General features: G+C 44.4%; 1 protein-coding gene across 2 annotated transcripts in view; it reads left to right on the top strand.

Moving 5' to 3' along the window:
- Positions 1-18385, top strand: part of wnk3 (WNK lysine deficient protein kinase 3) — an 81300-nt gene extending 62915 nt beyond the window's left edge. Inside the window, exons 17-25 of one of the 2 annotated variants that reach the window (XM_014135796.2) lie at positions 1969-2130; positions 2523-4816; positions 5082-5193; positions 12571-12659; positions 12912-13255; positions 13582-13808; positions 14001-14096; positions 14176-14351; positions 14544-18385. In XM_014135796.2, the coding sequence (XP_013991271.2) occupies positions 1969-2130; positions 2523-4816; positions 5082-5193; positions 12571-12659; positions 12912-13255; positions 13582-13808; positions 14001-14096; positions 14176-14351; positions 14544-15179 (4136 nt within the window). In that variant the 3' untranslated portion in view covers positions 15180-18385. Of the gene's footprint in view, positions 1-1968; positions 2131-2522; positions 4817-5081; positions 5335-12570; positions 12660-12911; positions 13256-13581; positions 13809-14000; positions 14097-14175; positions 14352-14543 lie in introns of both variants that reach the window. The other variant, XM_014135795.2, reaches the window with a different exon arrangement.
- Positions 18386-19456: the final 1071 nt, after the last annotated feature.

The following is a 19456-nucleotide window of genomic DNA, read 5'->3' as shown; positions in this document are numbered from 1 at the left end:
TCTCTCTCCGTCTTCTAGTGGACTATAAATGGTCATGACATCTGGTGCTTTGCCAAATGGAGTAGCTCACTATTTTACAACATGATGTTAGATGGTTCCTCAGCCGGAAAGTAGTCCATGGGCAAGGAGATATTGTAATCCATGGTTTGGTTTTCTTTAAACATCCATTACAAACTTCAGCTATGTATAGCCACATTTAGCAAATACATCTATGGTAGTGATAGGGGCATGTGAACATGTTTTTATTTCTTTTTTGCCAAATCATCTTTAAGTAAATATGTTTTCAGGTGAGTTTGGTCACATGCACCTATCACTTTCATACATTTTTAGCTAGTGGTGGCTAAAGTTAGCTGAAGTTTGAAATGGCTGTTTAAAGAAAACAAACCATGGATTATGATTTCTCCAGGCCCATAGACTACTTTCAGGGTTAGGAACCATCTAACATCCTGTTGTAAAATAGTGAGCTACCCCTTTATAAAGGATGGCAAAAGGATTAAAGCATTATGAATGATGTCCGTGGTCACTAACCGGTCGAACATGATGGCGATCTCCAAGCCATTGCTAGTCGATCACCAAACATTTCTGTAAAAACACAACGTTACGCCTTGCGTTCCTATTTTTTTATTTGTTTCATGCTGTTGGCTGTAGGTGCACTTGATTCAGCAGCCCTAGCGCTGAATCAGGAAGGCGAAGTGTTCCCATTTTGAACTATTTCATGTGTCTGAGGTAGAACTCCTCCTACCCGGCAGGCCCAGAGAGCAAATCAAGTGCACCTATAGGCCTACCACTGACCAATCAGATGGCTCAGATCACCGTGTCTGCACAGTTTCCTCACGACAGTGTAAAAAGAAGGCTCGAATGCACAGCAAAGTTGATAATGTGAGATTTCGAAACTTTTAAAAGCATGACTAGAGAGAGACTCAATGAATACAGAGAAGAGCTGCTGTTTTTATGAGTAAGTTCATGTTTAAGTTGTTATTCAGCACTGTCAACACTTTGTTCAACAGTTTTATAAGCCATAAAATGCATGTTCGCTCCTTCTAGTCACACTACAACCAACACTGCAGCTGCAATCAATGAGTACAGCAAAGTGTTTCAATAAACTTGTGTTGTTATTATTAGCAGCTTGTGTCTTTTTTAATATCGAGGAATATTTCACTTGCTCTGGTCATAGGAGTAACAACATGAATTGGTGCATGAGGCTGAAATAATGCTGCGCGACTTAAGTTTCATTATTAACTGGAAGACTGTGTCCCCTTTTCTCAGCGGAGAGAAGGGGATGGTGAGTCTGGGGAGATGCAGCCCCACCACTGCTCCCTCCCTCTCCTCAGGCTGACCATCAGATGCAGGCAATCACTCCAGTAAAAAAAAGAAGCTTATTATGCTCACTCAGCTGTGCCTCACAAGTAATACAACAAGTGATCTGTTTGTTACCAGTGGGCTCATATACCTACAATTTTGAAGTATAATTTTAAAATGATCTGGGAATAACAACATTGGCAGGGCAACTCAAGCATAGCCAATATGCAGTGATAATGTATTGGGCCTATAGCCTACTGTACAAACCTCATTGCTACAGTACTGTTTTTGATTGGTTAATGTTGCATAGGCTTATATTTTTTAAGTCAGGTTTAAAACAAAATCTCAGCAGTAGATCTCGGCTTGCATTTTGATTTAAAGTGATCTTGACTCAGAAATGGTTGGTGACCACTGATCTATGTGGTTATAAAGTGTTTATGAAGGCTTCATTAAGCCTTGAAAGTAAAGTTATAGTTCATTCAAGTGGGACCTTTTCTATATTATTTCTCTCTCTATCTGCCAGTTGTGCAGCTCCTTGTGATAAAGCGTTATTAATGATTCTGAATGATTTCCAAAACATCTATATAGGTTTTATAAAGTGTTTAAAGAAACCTTGAAAGTTATAGTTAGTTTAAAGTGGGACTTTTTATATATTATTTTATGTTCCAGTGGACTGGGCGCCTCAGTCGTCTCCGGTACGCAGATGGAGGTTCTTCATCAACCAGACCATCAGACACAGAGACTCCACGTCCAGCCAGGGAGGAGCGTCCACCCCTCCACCTCTCTCGACCGGAGAGGTCAGGGTGCCCCAGTCTACAGACACTGACAGAGGTACAGTAACAGTATGATTTGCTTAATGAAAGACACACCTGGGCAGTACTCTAACACAGGGCAGCAATACCCTTTTCCCACTACCAAGCCCACCCCGAAAACAGTAGGGGTTGAAATATTTTCTGAACTGTCCTGTGCAGTTAGTGTCCTGCTCCAAAGGTGGGCTATGCACTGTACAGAAAATGTTACAACCCCTTCTCCCATGTGCTGGTTTTAATATTTTCTTGTTGCATTGTCTTTTCCAACAACTATGGTGGAAGCGTAACCAGGCCAGCGTAGTACGGCTGGGCTCGGCTTAGCTGTGTTTGGCTCTGTCTGTTGAGTAACACCAACTAAACCTCTGTCCCTCCTCTCTCTGGTCTTGTGTGCTCTGATTGGTCGACGTACTTTAGAGGGGGGCGGAGGATCCCAGAGATCGGACTCCTCCTTCGCTGGAATGGTCTCCTCTCCTCCTCCCCGCTCCACGTCCACCCTGTGTGTCCCTGCCACCGCCTCCTCCCCCCCTGCCTCCACCTCCGCCTCCACCGTTTCTGCCCCTGCCTCCATGTCTGCCCCCCCAGCCCCTGCTGCCCCCGCTCCTGACACGACTGCCTCTGCTGCCTCTGACAGTAGGGTTTCTGCCCTGACTTCTAGTCTCGCTAGTGCAGTTGTTGCCTCAGTCCCACACCCAGTCCCCGCTGCCTCGGCTGGTCTAGGCCTAGACCTGCAGGCTTCCATTAACCAAACTTCCAGTGCCACCACAGCAACATCCACCATCCCAACCACCGCTGCCAACCTCCCAGTCCCTACCATGGTAGCTGCTTCTGCCACCATCGCACCCACTAACACCCCCTCTCCAACTGAAGCTCTGACCTCCCCAGCTACTAGTGGGGGCTCTATGGTGAGCCAGGGCCAAGGACCAAGCCTGGGTGATGTAGTAAAGGTGGTCACCCTAGGACAGTGTGTGTCTGGAGGGGACCACTCATCCACTGGCTCAATCCAACCTCCAGTGGCTGTGGCTGCAGCCGTGGCCTCTCCTCCTGTTAGCCGTGCCGGTCTGGAGCAGCAGCAACAAACTCTGCCTCAGATGCAGTGCATGGCAGCCCAGGCTCAGCCTCAGGTCCGGTTACAACAGCAACTCCAGACAGTGCAACAGGTACAGCAGCAGCAACCGCTCCTAGAACAACAACAACAACACCTGAAGACTGTGCAACTCCAACAGGTACAGCAACAACAGCAAGAGTACCAAGAGCAGATACAACTGCAGCAGCAGAAGCAGCAACACGCATTGCAACAATCTATTCAACAGTTGCAGATGCTGCAACAACTACAGCCACAACAACAGCAGCAGTCTGAGGTACATTTGCAGCCCCAGCTCAGTCACACAGAGCCGTTACAACAACAGTGTATGTCCCTGCAATCACAGACAGAGATGTTGCCGCTGGCACTACAGCAACAGACTCTGCAAATGCCTGTCCAAATGCAGAATGCAAAGTACAATGCACAGTTACACATGCAACAGCTACACCAGTTGCCACCACCACAGCAACAACAACCAGTCATTTCACAACAACAGGCAGCGATTGACTTGCAGCCACAGCATCAGCAACAGTTAGCTCTGCAACAAGCACTGCATATTCAGCAGCAACAGCAAATGCTCCAGCAACAGCAGCAACAGCAGCAACAACAACAACAGCAGCAGCAGCAACAGCAGCAGCAGCAACAACAACAACAGCAGCAGCAGCAGCAACAACAACAGCAGCAGCAACAACAGCAGCAACAGCAGCAGCAGCAACAGCAACAGCAACAGCAGCTGTCAGTGAACCAACAGTATGTCCAACAACAATCAGTACAGCCACTAAACATGGCGCTGGTACAACAGCAAGCTCAACAACTCCCTCTAGAACCGACACAACAACTAGTACAGCAACATCAGCAGCAGCAGCAACAACAAAAACAACAAGAGGTTAACCCTCAGCAGCAGCAGGTGCCCCAGCAGCCTCCTCTCCAGAAGCAGCCGTCATTACAACAGTCAGAGTGGGAGAGGTCTACAGAGGAGGACAGTGTGACGGAGGATACAGGCAGTCACTCTGCCCCTCTACACCCCTCCTCAGACGTATCTCTGCCCCCTTTGCCCCTCAACATTAACACAACCTCCGATGCCCCCCTACCGCCCCTCACCCTGACCCCATCCCCAGTCCAACCATCCTCTGTGGCTGAGTCGGACAGCGAGGGCCCTCCCAAAATCGAGTTTGTAGACAACCGCATTAAGACTCTGGATGAAAAGCTAAGGAACTTGTTGTATCAGGAGTATAGTAGTGGGGCAGCTGTGACGGGGGGAGCTGCTGTGGCTTCTACCGCAGGGGCCACCGCAGTGTCAGCAGCCTCCACATCGGCAGGAGGGGATGAATCCTCGGAGCCGCACTCGCTCCAACCCTCCTCCTTCCCTCCTCCCGTGTTGTCCTCCTCAGACACCTCTCCTCACTCCTCCTCCTCCACCACCTCCTCCACCACCTCCCGCTCCTCCTCCACCTCTCCTGACCTGGAAAGGGGGAGAGGAGTGGGGGAGGAGGCTCCACCAGCAAGCCCGGTGGAGCAGCAGCCCGGCCCATCTCTCTCCTCCGCCTCCCTTGCCTCCTCCCTCCTTGCCTCCCCACACGGAGACTCGGCCGGGCCCCCGCCTATCCCTGGACAACCCACCGTTTTTGTAAGTAAGGTCCACATATCTGGGTGTTGAATTGAAACATTGAATAGTGTTTGATTGACTTTTACCTGAAACCTTATGTAAAGATCACTACTTCGATTGCCTTGTTCTTATGAGTGTCTTTTTCAATGCTACGGTTCTTGTTATGTAAGTTTATGATATTCCAGCATCTCTTTTGTTTTTCCTCTCCGAGTGTCTCTACCCCCGATTTTGGCAGCCACTCTTACCATGTCGCTATGTTACCTATCCCCTCCCCCTACCCCTCCAGGCTGCCCCCCCTCACTCTGACACCAGTACCCCAGGAGAAGTCACTACGTGGCCCCCAAATCTGCACCCCATCCCCCTGGGCCCTGGATCGCCGCCACAGCACAATGCAGGAGGTGGATATTTTGGCCTAAACCTGACATGTCCTAGTATCAGAAATCCCGTTAGCAAGAAATCCTGGACTCGCAAATTCAAAAGCTGGGCGTACAAACTGCGCCACTCCGCAAGCTTGTTCAAGAAGCCCAGAGTCCAGCAAGGTAGCGTGATCTTAGAGCGAGAGAGGGTGAATGGGATGTTGGTTGGTGGGGGTGTTTATCTCAAATACAAATGGGTAGATACAGTATGTTTAGTGTAACCTAGTTGTGTTATTTCTGATCATCTTTGACAGCAATTATTTGATTGTTTATTCTTTAACAAGTAATTAGTAACTGTAATTGTATCTATTGTAATGTTATTGTCTTTGTTGTATAGTGTCATGTCGATGATATCACTACATGATACACTACTCGTTTGGATTCATTTGTTTTGGAGAATGGCTTTACTAAATTTATTTTGGCAATCTTTTTTTGTTTGCATGGGGGATAACTCACCCTTGGCATGAGGCTGGAATAGTGGAAAGAAGCATAGAGAAGAGGAGCCAGAGAAGGGGGGATGAGGAGGAAAATGGTACAGAGTGTAGGAAGGAAGGAGGGAAGAGACGGGCATCATCAGGAGGGTGATATGTCCGTGGTGCAGATGAGCTTACTACTGTAACTCCGGAGGTGCACCTGGATCTGCAGCCCCCGAGCTAGGATGCCCACCACAGCCCCACCCCACTGTCTGCTCTGTAGGCCACTGCCCAGTCAGTGCCTACACACCAAACACTGCCCTCACCACACCAACCACCCCACCTGCTGGCACAGAGTAGCTAAGAGCACCCCACACACTCGCACATACACCACAGTTCAAGGACACACACATAATGTACACCCAAACACTCCCCTACGTATTTATTTGGACAGTGAAGCTCAAACTTTTAATTTGGCTCTATACTCCAGCATTTGAGATCAAATGTTTTATATGATGCAACTGTACAGAATGTCACCTTTTTATTTGTATGAAAATACCCTCACATGGTGACATTCTGTACAGTCACCTCATAAAACATTTGATCTCAAATACAAAATGCTGGAGTAAAGAGGCAAATTAAAAGTTTTAGGTTTGCTGTCCAAATAAATATGTAGGGGCGTGTACTTACCATGCTTTCAGGGCTCACTTACATACCATGCTTTCAGGGCTCACAATCACACGTGGCACATGTCATGGCAATCCATGGCAATCACTGCATATGTATGCAGTACATTTAGATGCAATACATTCCTTAAAATACTTTCTACATGAGCCATTTGCTTGTCAGTATGTTATGTATTGTATGTGATATCCTAGATTATGATGACAGTCATAATTTACTATACATTGTGCACATTGTACAGTACAGGGTTTAGAAGTAACTACACTACCAGTCAAAAGTTTGGACACACCTACTCATTCCAGGGTTTTACTTTATTTTTACTATTTTCTACACTGTAGAATAATAGTGACGACATCAAAACGATGAAATAACACATATGGAATAAGGTAGTAACCAAAAAAGTGTTAAACAAATCAAAATATATTTTACATTTTAGATTCTTCAAAGTAGCCACCCTTTGCCTTGATGACAGTTTTGCACACTTTTGACTGGTACTGTATATATATATATATATATATATATATATATATATATATATATATATATATATATATATACTGTTTCTTTCTTACCTGCATAGGCTTTTGTAAGGTTAAGCTTACAGTATAAGCTTATATTGTTTTAGCAGACTGCTATTCTTGTATGTATTAGTGTGTTTCACTGTAGTTTAGTTATGTTTATTTTAATTTTACACTACATGGCCAAACGAGTGGATTCGGCTTTTTCAGGCACACCCGATGCTGACAGTTGTATAAAATTGAGCACACAGCCATGCAATCTCCATAGACAAACATTAGCAGTAGAATGGCCCGTACTGAAGAGCTCAGTGACTTTCAATGTGGCACCGTCATAGGATGCCACCTTTCAAACAAGTCAGTTTGTCAAATTTCTGCCCTGCTGGAGCTGCCCCGGTCAACTGTAAGTGCTGTTATTGTGAAGTGGAAACGTCTAGGAGCAACAACGACTCAGCTGTGAAGTGGTAAGCCACACAAGCTCACAGAATGGGACCGCCGAGTGCTGAAGAGCGTAGCGCGTAACAGTTGTCTGTCCTCGGTTGCAGCAGTCACTACCGAGTTCCAAATTTCCTCTGGAAGCAACGTCCGCACAAGAACTGTCTGGATCTTCATGAAATTAGTTTCCATGCCCCGAGCAGCCTAAAATCACCATGCGCATGCCAAGCTTCGGCTGGAGTGGTGTAAAGCTTGCCTCCATTAGACTCTGGACCAGTGGAAATGCGTTCTCTGGAGTGATGAATCACGCTTCACCATCTGGCAATCCGACAGACGAATCTGAGTTTGGCGGATAACAGGAGAACGCTACCTGCCGGAATGCATAGTGCCAACTGTAAAGTTTGGTGGAGGAGGAATAATGGTCTGGGGATGTTTTTCATGGTTTGGATTAAGGCCCCATAGTTCCAGTTAAGGGAATATTTTTATTGTTTATTTAAAAAACAAAATTGGGTACTTTTTACCTGTTTTTCTCCCCATTTTCGTGTTATTCAATTGGTAGTTACAGTGTTGTCCCATCGCTGCAACTCCTGTACGGACTTGGGGCCATGTAGTGATTTGATTTGAGAGGCGAAGGTCGAGAGCCATGTGTTCTCCGAAACACCAGCCCGCCAAGCCGCACTGCTTCTTGACACACTGCATGCGCCCGGCTGTCACAAGGAGTCGATGCTGGGCCAATTGTGCTTCGCCTAATCGGTCTCCTGGTCGCGGCCGGTTGTGACACAGCCCGGGATCGAACCTGGATTTTTAGTGATGCAGTGCCTTAGACCGCTGCGCCACTCAGGAGGCCTTTAAGGAAACCTTAACGCTACAGTATATAATGACATTCTAGACGATTCTGTGCTTCCAACTTTGTGGCAACAGTTTGGGGGAAGGCCCTTTCCTGTTTCAGAATGAAAATGCCCCCGTGGACAAAGCGAGATCCATACAGAAATGCTTTTTCAAGATCGGTGTGGAAGAACTTGACTGGCCTGCACAGAACCCTGACCTCAACCCCATCGAACACCATTGGGATCAATTGGAACGACGACTGCGAGCAAGGCCTAATCACCAAACATCAGTGCCCGACCTCACTAATGCTCTTGTGGCTGAATGGAAGCAAGTCCCCGCAGCAGTGTTCGAACATCTAGTGGAAAGCCTTCCCAGAAGAGTGGAGGCTGTAATAGCAGCAAAGGGGGGGGACCAACTCCATATGAATGCACATGAGTTTGGAATGACATGTTTGACGAGCAGGTGTCCACATACTTTTGGACATGTAGTGTATGTGCACTTGTTCTACATATGTGTGTATACAGTTGAAGTCGGAAGTTTACATACACTTAGGTTGGAGTCATTAAAACTCATTTTTAAACCACTCCACAAATTTCTTGTTAACAAACTATAGTTTTGGCAAGTCGGTTAGGACATCTACTTAGTGCATGACAGAAGTCATTTTTCCAACAATTGTTTACAGACAGATTATTTCACTTACAGTTGAAGTTTACATACACCTTATCCAAATAAATTTAAACTCAGTTTATCACAATTCCTGACATTTAATCCTAGTAAAAATTCCCTGTCTTAGGTCAGTTAGGATCACCACTTTATTTTAAGAATGTGAAATGTCAGAATATTAGTAGAGAGAATTATTTATTTCACCTTTTATTTCTTTCATCACATTCCCAGTGGGTCAGAAGTTTACATACAGTCAATTAGTATTTGGTAGCATTGCCTTAAAATTGTTCAACTTGGGTCAAACGTTTCGGGTAGCCTTCCACAAGCTTCCCACAATAAGTTGGTTGAATTTTGGCCCATTCCTCCTGACAGAGCTGGTGTAACTGAGTCAGGTTTGTAAGCCTCCTTGCTCGCACACACTTTTTCAGTTCTGCCCACAGATTTTCTATGGGATTGAGGTCAGGGCTTTGTGATGGCCACTCCAATAATTTGACTTTGTTGTCTTTAAGCCATTTTGCCACAACTTTGGAAGTATGCTTGGGGTCATTTTCCATTTGGAAGACCCATTTGCGACCAAGCTTTAACTTCCTGACTGATGTCTTGAGATTTTGCTTCAGTATATACACAGAATTTTCCTTCCTAGTGATGCCGTCTATTTTGTGAAATGCACCAGTCCCTCCTGCAGCAAAGCACCCCCACAACATGATGCTGCCACCCCCGTGCTTCACGGTTGGGATGGTGTTCTTCGGCTTGCAAGCCTCCCCCTTTTTCCTCCAAACATAACGATGGTCATTATGGCCAAACAGTTCCATTTTTGTTTCATCAGACCAGAGGACATTTCTCCAAAAAGTAGGATATTTGTCCCGATGTGCAGATGCAAGCCGTAGTCTGGCTTTTTTATGGCGGTTTTGGAGCAGTGGCTTCTTCCTTGCTGAGCTGCCTTTCAGGTTATGTCGATTTAGGGCTTGTTTTACTATGGATATAGATACTTTTGTACCTGTTTCCTCCAGCATCTTCACAAGGTCCTTTACTTTTGTTCTGGGATTGAGTTGTACTTTTCGCACCAAAGTACATTCATCTCTAGGAGACAGAACGCTTCTCCTTCCTGAGCGGTATGACGGCTGCGTGGTCCCAAGAGGCACTGAGTTTTAAGGTAGGCCTTGAAATACATCTACAGGTACACCTCCAATTGACTCAAATTTTGTAAATTAGCCTAACTAAATATTCTAAAGCCATGACATCATTTTCTGGAATTTTACAAGCTGTTTAAAGGTAGTCAACTTAGTGTATGTAATCAGACCCACTGGAATTGTGATACTGTAAATTATAAGTGAAATAATCTGTCTGTAAACAATTGTTGGAAAAATTACTTGTGTCATGCACAAAGTAGATGTCCTAACCAACTTGCCAAAACTATAGTTTGTTAACAAGAAATTTGTGGAGTGGTTGAAAAACGAGTTTGAATGACTCCAACCTAAGTGTATGTAAACTTCCGACTTCAACTGTACAATTCACTGTATCACAATTCCAGTGGGTCAGAAGTTTACATACACTAAGTTGACTGTGCCTTTAAACAGCTTGTAAAATTCCAGAAAATTATGTCATGGCTTTAGAAGCTTCTGTTAGGCTAATTGACATAATTTGAGTCAATCGGAGGTGTCTCTGTGGATGTTTTTCGAGGCCTACCTTCAAACTCAGTGCCTCTTTGCTTGACATCATGGGAAAATCAAAAGAAATCAATTGTAGACCTCCACAAGTCTGGTTCATCCTTGGGAGAAATTTACAAACGCCTGAAGGTACCACGGTCATCTGTACAAACAATAGTACTCAAGTATAAACACCATGGGACCACATAGTCGTCATACCGCTCAGGAAGGAGACGCGTTCTGTCTCCTAGAGATGAACGTACTTTAGTGCGAAAAGTGCAAATCAATCCCAGAACAACAGCAAAGGATCTTGTGAAGATGCTGGAAGAAACAGGTACAAAAGTATCTATATCCACAGTAAAACGAGTCCTATATTGACATAACCTGAAAGGCCGCTCAGCAAGGAAGAAACCACTGCTCCAAAACTGCCATAAAATAGCCAGACTACGGTTTGCAACTGCACATGGGGACAAAGATCCTACTTATTGGAGAAATGTCCTCTGGTCTGATGAAACAAAAATAGAACTGTTTGGCCATAATGACCATTGTTATGTTTGGAGGAAAAAGGGGGAGGCTTGCAAACCGAAGAACACCATCCCAACCGTGAAGCACGGGGGTGGCAGCATCATGTTGCGGGGGTGCTTTGCTACAGGAGGGACTGGTGCACTTCACAAAATAGATGGCTCATGAGGAAGGGAAATTATGTGGATATATTGAAGCAACAACTCAAGACATCAGGCAGGAAGTTAAAGCTTGGTCGCAAATGAGTCTTCCAAATGGACAATGACCCCAAGCATGCTTCCAAAGTTGTGGCAAAATGGCTTAAGGACAACAAAGTCAGTGTATTGGAGTGGCCATCACAAAGCCCTGACCTCAATCCTATAGAAAATGTGTGGGCAGAACTGAAAAAGCGTGTGCGAGCAAGGAGGCCTACAAACCTGACTCAGTTACACCAGCTCTGTCAGGAGGAATGGGCCAAAATTCACCCAACTTATTGTGGGAAGCTTGTGGAAGGCTACCTGAAACGTTTGACCCAAGTTAAACAATTTAAAGACAATGCTACCAAATACTAATTGAAACTTGTGACCCACTGGGAATGTGATTAAAGAAATAAAGCTGAACTAAATCATTCTCTACCATTATTCTGACATTTCACATTCTTAAAATAAAGTGGTGATCCTAACTGACCTAACACAGGGAATTTTTACTAGGATTAAATGTCAGGAATTGTGAAAATCTGAGTTTAAATGTATTTGGCTAAGGTGTATGTAAACTTCCGACTTCAACTGTATATGGTGATGTACTATCATACATAATGTGTAATACCATAACATCAGCAGCATTCATGCCAAGCTGTACATTTTTACATTGATATCTCAAATGATGCAACATATTCATATACACACATTCTGTTTAGAAAACCTCCAGATATCATATACCACAAATGACAACATCACTTTTAATCTACATTGTTGATCAATTCATTCATCCAGATTGACATGTGATGTTAGTGTGTGGGGTCTGATATGGTACAGGTACACTGTGTGTGTGTGTGTGTGTGTGGTGGGGGGGTACAGTATACTGATGCATACATTCAACTAACTGACCCCTCCCTAAAATGCATTTCTATCTCATGTCTTTGATATGTGAATATTAATTACTGACCTACAGTATATACCAACCCTCCCCACACCCCATAACGTTATGCTTATTTAAGCATGTTTTTACTGTAGATGTTATTTTTAAGTTATCTTTATCACAATGACGTTTTTATGCTTATTCCTGTCACTGTAAGAAAAGGACAGCAAAACATTATAAAAATGCTATAGTTTTCTAAATCAATGTAATGTCACACACATATTCCCATGAACTGTAAGCTTGTCTACAATAGAATACTTTTTTGTGTAGTCACAGGGTTGCTGTCTGATAATGTGATGTCATGGGATTTAATGATCTTTAACTCTGTTTTTCTGTGTTTGTGGTGTCTATGTCCACGTCTTATCCCTGTGCTTGTCGGTATACCCCTCTGTGTGTGCCTATTTCTGTGCGTTTGTCTATCTACCTTGTCCTCACGTCTGTATCTATACCCATGTGTGTCTCTGTCTCCGTGTCCTTGTCTCTCTATGTCCTCCTCTCTCCCCCCCTGTTGTTTTTCATTCCCCCTCTTTTTACCAGACTGTCACTCTAGTGGCAGTCAGGCAGTCAGAGAGGAGAGAGAGGGCGCTTCCTCCAACCCTCTCCACTCACTCAAGGGACGATTTCAGGTACGAAACAGACTCTAGACACTTGTGTAGTTCTGAAAAGATTAGATAGGTAGCTGTAAGCAATATGGGAAAATAGCCTCACAGTGTACGAGAGGACACGATGTTACTACTACCAGGCCTATTCAATTCTTTCAGATCTATTAAGTGCCTAGAACTTCCTGATAATCAATTCCTGGTTAAATATCAGAATGTGCTGGAGGAGGAGGAGGAACACACACAAACTTAATGACTCCCACTTTGTATTTTCCCCAGGTCACCCCAGTGCCCCAGCCCCCTGAGGCCTCTCCCCCCAAGGAGGCAGCCTGCGGTACGGGCAGCAGCCACAGGAAAGTGGGGCGCTTCTCTGTGACCCAGACGGAGGCCCAGAAAGAACTGACGGACAGCTCCCCTGTGTCTCCTGACCTGGAGAGAGAGAGGAGGAGGACCCGAGGGAAGGAGGGAGAGAGGGAGGAGGGGAAGAGGACTCCAGCACTGAGCCACCCACCCCGAGGACATGGTCACGGGCATGGTCATTCTCCCCTGGGCAGTAGCGATGATGAGGAGAGTGAGATGGAGGATGAAGACCTGAGGAAGGAGCTGCACACGCTGAGAGAGAAGTGAGATGAAACAATAGAATACCTTGTTTATTGGGAATTCATTTTGTGCAGTCAATGACCCATCTGGGAGACGGTGGAGAAAAAAGGGACAGGGTTTATTTTCAGTATTATTCAACATGTTGATGTTTCTTCTATATTGACTGACCAATTTGTACTCTTTCTCCCACCCACCCACTCCATTCCATCCCTGCCTGTCTACATTCTCAACATATCACTCTTCCCTCCTCCTCAACTCTGTCGCTCTGCCATTAATGATCTCCCAAACCCCATTCTCTTCACGTCTCCCTCCTCCATTCCTCCCCCTGTATTTTACCTCTCTTCCCCAGGCACATCAAGGAGGTGGTGTCCCTCCACACTCAGCAGAACAGAGAGCTCCAGGAGCTGTACAGACAGCTGCGCTCCCTCAAAGACCACCGGCAAACCCTGCCCCGCACCCCACCCTTCCCCTCAGGGTCCCCAGCCCTCTCCCCCCGCAGGCCCAGGCCGGCCAAAGCCAAGCTCCGGCCCAGACCCCACTCCCACATGGACAACAATGGACTCGCTGGTCACCCCGGTAACCAATCTCTCTTTCTGGGTCTACTCTCGGTCTTTCAGTCTTGATCTGTGTATTTCTCTCTCTCTCCCTCGGTCTTCTCTCTTTCTGTCTTCTCGCTCTCCGTTTTATCTTTCCCTCCCTCTCTCTCGATCATCTCTCTCCCACTGAACGTGATATATGTGATATCTGACTCTGTTGTCTCTGCTGAAGGTATACAACAGTCCAGTAGTTTCTCAGGGGGAGAACAGAGAAAACTGCCGCCATACTGCAACCCAGAACAAACCACCCTACTGACTACCAAAAGAGGTAATGGTTTCACCGAAACCTAACTCTTCCTCTGAATAAGTAGTGTTTGATTGATTATCTTCCCTTTCTCTCTTCTCAGACCACAGTCCTCCCTCCCAGGGTGCCAGAAAGAGCATGTTCACAGATGACTTGCACAGACTGGTTGATGATTGGACGAAGGAGACAGTGGGTCCCGCCACTCCCAAGCCCTCGCTCAATCAGATCAAGCAGATTCAGCAGGTGCAGGAGTTGGGAGGGTGGCCACAGGCCACAGAGGTAACGCACCAGGCCTCACGTGACCTATACGTATACAGTGCATGTGTATTTATTGCCCATGTACAGTATTCCATTGCCAATGTATTGTGTACACGCTTGTACATTTTTGTACAATTCAGTGTATGACTGCAAGCTACCAAAAACCGTTGGATGTAGTTATTGTGTGTCACATTAGTGATGTCTTCCTTCCAGGTGGCTCCTCCTGGTTGGTTCCCTGTGGCGCCACTGAACCCCCAGGCCTCTCCAGCCCCCTCCAGCCTCACTGCTCCAACCCCAGCTCAGTACACCACTGGGGGGAGCCTGAGCCAGTGGAGCGGGGTGGGGGGACCACCAGGACCCCAACAACAAACACACATGCCTCCAGTCCCTCAGCTGCAGCAAAGTTTACATCTCCAGCAAGCCCAGCCTACTCACCCATTACAGATACAGCCCCTAATCCAGACTCCACTACTGTCTCAGTCCCTGTCTCCCGTAGAGCCACAGACAGGGCAACAACAGATACCCCAGCAGCCCCATTTAGGTGTAGTAGCCCCACCTCCGAATCAGAATAAACCTCTGTTGCCTTCCCAGGTGTCCCCGTCGTCTCAGTTGGCCCTAGCTCAGCCTGAGTGTCTGATTCCTGGGTCTAGCAACAATGCGGTAGTGGAGCCCATAGACACTGGCGCTGCTCCTGCTGCATCTGCCCCCGGTGGCCCCGGGGGGACATTGTGCTTCTGCTCCTCCTCCTCTTCCTCCTGCTCCTCCTCCTGCTCTGCTGCTGCTCGACCATCCAGTGCCAAACTTCACCCCACGCCCCCAACCTCCACTCTTCCTCTGGGACAGCAGTAAAAAGAAAATGAGAGGGGAAGAGTGAGTTGGATTAGGATGGAACGAGGGAAGTAGAAAAAAAGATGGAGATGATGGATGTGCAAAAACCATGAAAGTTTGAGAGTGTTTATGTTATGAGAGGTAACGTCTGACAATGACAAAATGGACGCCATTATATTTGTAAAGATGAGATGGGAAGTGAATGTGAGAGATGGTTGAGTCTATGTAGACAGAGTATGTAGAGACAGAGGGCAATATGGAACTGTGGGGGGGGGTCATGATACTGGTGTGTTTGAGATGTACAAAATTAGGTACTGTGTGTATTTGTGTGTGTGTGTGTGTGTGTGCGTGTTTGTGTTGACATTGATTTCCTCAGTACATATTCCTTGTGTGTTTTGACACCAAGTAACAGCCATGTTATTTTTAAAATCCAACTAAGTTTGACCCAGAACTCTTCCTCCCAAGCTGAGACATGAAGGAACACAAAACATTCACATTATTATGCATTGACATATATTTTTTGTTGTTTTTATTTGTCAATGCTTACTTATATCGAAAAGGACTATGAATTTTAAAAGTGCAATTAGTAACTGTCATCTAAATTGTATCATCCTGTGATGTCCTGATTTTGTCTGTGGTGGCGTTTAACCAAATCATTTTGTAGAAGCACGTTAACAACCAACCAAACATTTACGCATTAACTGACCTCTTACAGTATAGCACAAATGTTTCAACAGGCTACCAATGAGATATAAAGTAGGTGCAACAACAGCATGTTACAGTAACACCACAGAGCATGGTAATAGTGGTGCTACCTGGCTATTATCACTACCACAATGCCACTAAGCACACTGTTGTACAGTGTAGTGCACGGGCAAGGCATGTACTTTGTGGATTATAATTTTTTACATTGATAAAAAGTGTCAATCAGTAGATTAAAGAAGATTTTAAATAACATGTTGAGTAACATGATGAAATTGTGATCAATATATGCTGATATTTTGATTTAATTGATGAATATGTTCAGTGAGCTTTCATTGAATAAACACTCATCAAAACACTAAGACTGCATGACCTTACGGCTACAATGTACCTTGACTTGTCTGCAATCTGCTTGCACTTGTGCTTATATTTCTCACGTCTGCTGCTGTGCACAACAACAAACTGAGGTAATTTATTGATCAGAAATAAATCTGTTTTATTTGAGCTAGAATCAATTTGTTTTAGGGAAATGTTGAATTTCCTCACTACCAATCGCTACCCTGCATATCAAAGGTGTCATACAAGGAAAACTGATAAGAAAACAAACTGCCAAGTCATTTTATGGAATGGGGAAACCAACTGTATATGGGCTGTCCTCATATTGCCTTTTAGAATTTATACTTTACTGTGTGTGTGTGTGACTGTTTTCTTTTGTGTGACAAAAGCTTTGTAATATTGCTGCACTGCATCACAAATCGAATCCCCACTACTTCCATAAAAGCAGACTCTCACATTAGTTGTTACTGTACCAGATTGTTTACCTATAGAGCCCATCATGTATTGGTTCTGTCCCTCCTCAAGACGTCAAAGAAGTCAGTTATGTGAGTGGCGCTCGGACCCATAAAGTCCATAGTTATACGGTGCGTCCCAAATGGCACCCTAATCTTGTAAAGTAGGGTACCATTTGGGACATGGCTTTAGGGCTCCCGAGTGGCGCAGCGGTCTAAGGCACTGCATCTCCGTGCTAGAGGTGACACTACAGACACCCTGGTTCGAATCCAGGCTGTATCACAACCGGCTGTGATTGGGAGTCCCATAAGGCGGCGCACAATTGGCCCAGCGTGTCATTGTAAATAAGAATTTGTTCTTAACTGACTTGCCTAGTTAAATAAAGGTTCAATTAAAAAAGTGTAATTAAAAAAAATTGTTGTTAGACAGCATTGTGAGAGCCTCACTGGGCTATTTGTCAAGACAGAGTACTTTTTCTGGATTTAATTATTAGTGAACATTTTTGTCCTTAACAAGTTATTTTACGTGTGAATTACTCTTTTGTAAATTCGACTAGAAGGATCTGTTAAGTGCTGCATGAACACAGCAAAAGGTTTACTGACTTCCATTTCTCAACTTACTCCAGTGAGTGACAGATACAGGGATGCACATGGGAAATGAGATACAGTACAATCATCATTGCATTTAGCTATACATACAAATTTGACCATTGATAAATACATTTTCTGAAAGCTTACTTGGTACTATAAGTTTTATAGTTAATGCAGTATTTCTGTTTTTATTTAAATGTATAATGATAGAGAGTTTTTCCCACAGCAAAGAGAGCATATGTGAAAGACTGCTTAAAAGTGAGCTGAAAACTACTGAAAGTGGAAGGAGGAAAAACAAAACATTCAAATTCTTTTTGGGGAGCTAAAACAGTTGGTGCTTATAGTTGTTCACAAACTAAACACTTTACCAATTGCATATGAATATATAGTTTAACATAATGGTTTTCAGTATTTATGTTTTATTTTTATGAGACAACCCACATTTTCACAGTAATATAGTTTAATATTATTAGTAGAGGGGAGGAAGTTACTGTGCTGTCAAGTCAATACTAACATGTTGACCATATGTCACAGCTTTGATGATATTCATGAAAAGGAAATGTGGAACTCGCCCTGATGTGTTACCAAAATGTAATCTAAAGGAAAAAAATATTATTTTTGTATTTTGAAATGGGGTTGTACAAAATGTAAAGTCGTGTTCTTCTGATCAGTATTTTAAAATATATCTGAGGTTATCTGACACTAGAAACATTGCTTCTTATCTCTGTTGGAGTCCCCCCAGGATATATTCTATTCCTCTCAGACTTTGTGTTGAAACAGAGTAATAGCTACATCATGTTTCAATTGTGAGAGGTTTTGTCAGTATGGTTCTAATCATAGAGATATACTGTATCAACTTGTTTTTATCTCTACAGAAACTTGATTCACTGGACAAACAATGAAACACCGTCAAGAGGTAGGCCTAGACTACCTTTAGGCCATTGGGCTCATCTAACACACACTTGTCCTGATATTACACCTGACTGAGAACCAATGATTTAGAAGGACATTTAAATACAAAAACCTAGAAATAAAACATATGTTTCTGGTGATTTAACCTCTGTAATATTGTAACTAATTCAATTGTTGATTTTATTTATGTTTTTGTAACTAATCAAAATAAATGGTGTTAAACATCAAACTGTTCATGGGAGTTCTATTGCTTATTCTGTTGGATCCACACCTGTCTTCAATTTCACCAATCTTGTCATATGGTTGAAATAACTGATATACACTGAACAAAAATATAAACGCAACATGTAAAGTGTTGCTCCCATCTTTCATGAGCTGAAATAAAAGATCCCAGAAATGTTCCATACACACACAAATATTTCTCTGAAATGTGCACAAATTTGTTTACATCCCTGTTAGTGAGCATTTCTCATTTGCCAAGAAAATCCATCCACCTGAAAGGGCTGGCATATCAAGAAGCTGATTAAACAGCATGATCATTACACAGGTGCACCTTGTGCTGGGGACAAAAGGCCACTCTAAAATGTGCAGTTTTGTCACACAACACAATGTCACAGATGTCTCAAGTTTTGAAGTAGCATGCAATTGGCATGCTGACTGCAGGAATGTGCACCAGAGCTGTTGCCAGAGAATTGAATGTTCATTTCTCTGCCTCTGTATTTTTTGAGAATTTGGCAATACGTCCAACTGGCCTCACAACCGCAGACCACGTGTATGGCGTTGTGTGGGCGAGCGGTTTGCTGATGTCAATGTTGTGAACAGTACCCCATGGTGGTGGTGAGGTTATGGTATGGGCAGGCATAAGCTACGGATAACAAACACAGTTGCATTTTATCAATGGCAATGCACAGAGATAGCGTGACGAGATCCTGAGGCCCATTTTCTTGCCATTAGTCTGCCACCATCACCTCATGTTTCAGCATGATAATGCACTGCCCCATGTCGCAACGATCTTTACACAATTCCTGGAAGCTGAAAATGTCCCAGTTCTTCCATACCCTGCATACTCACCAGACATGTCACCCATTGAGCATGTTTGGGATGCTCTGGATCGACGTGTACGACAGCATGTTCCAGTTCCCGCCAATATCCAGCAACTTCACACAACCATTGAAGAGGAGTGGGAAAACATTCCACAGGCTACAATCAACAGCCTGATCAACTCTATGCGAAATAGATGTGTTGCGCTGCATGAGGCAAATGGTGGTCACACCAGATACTGACTGGTTTTCTGATCTACACCCC

Source organism: Salmo salar, chromosome ssa13 (assembly GCF_905237065.1).
Source record: "Salmo salar chromosome ssa13, Ssal_v3.1, whole genome shotgun sequence".
NCBI lineage: Eukaryota > Metazoa > Chordata > Actinopteri > Salmoniformes > Salmonidae > Salmo > Salmo salar.
The sequence above is the reverse complement of the archived record's forward strand: the minus strand, read 5'-3'. Positions and strand labels throughout refer to the sequence as shown.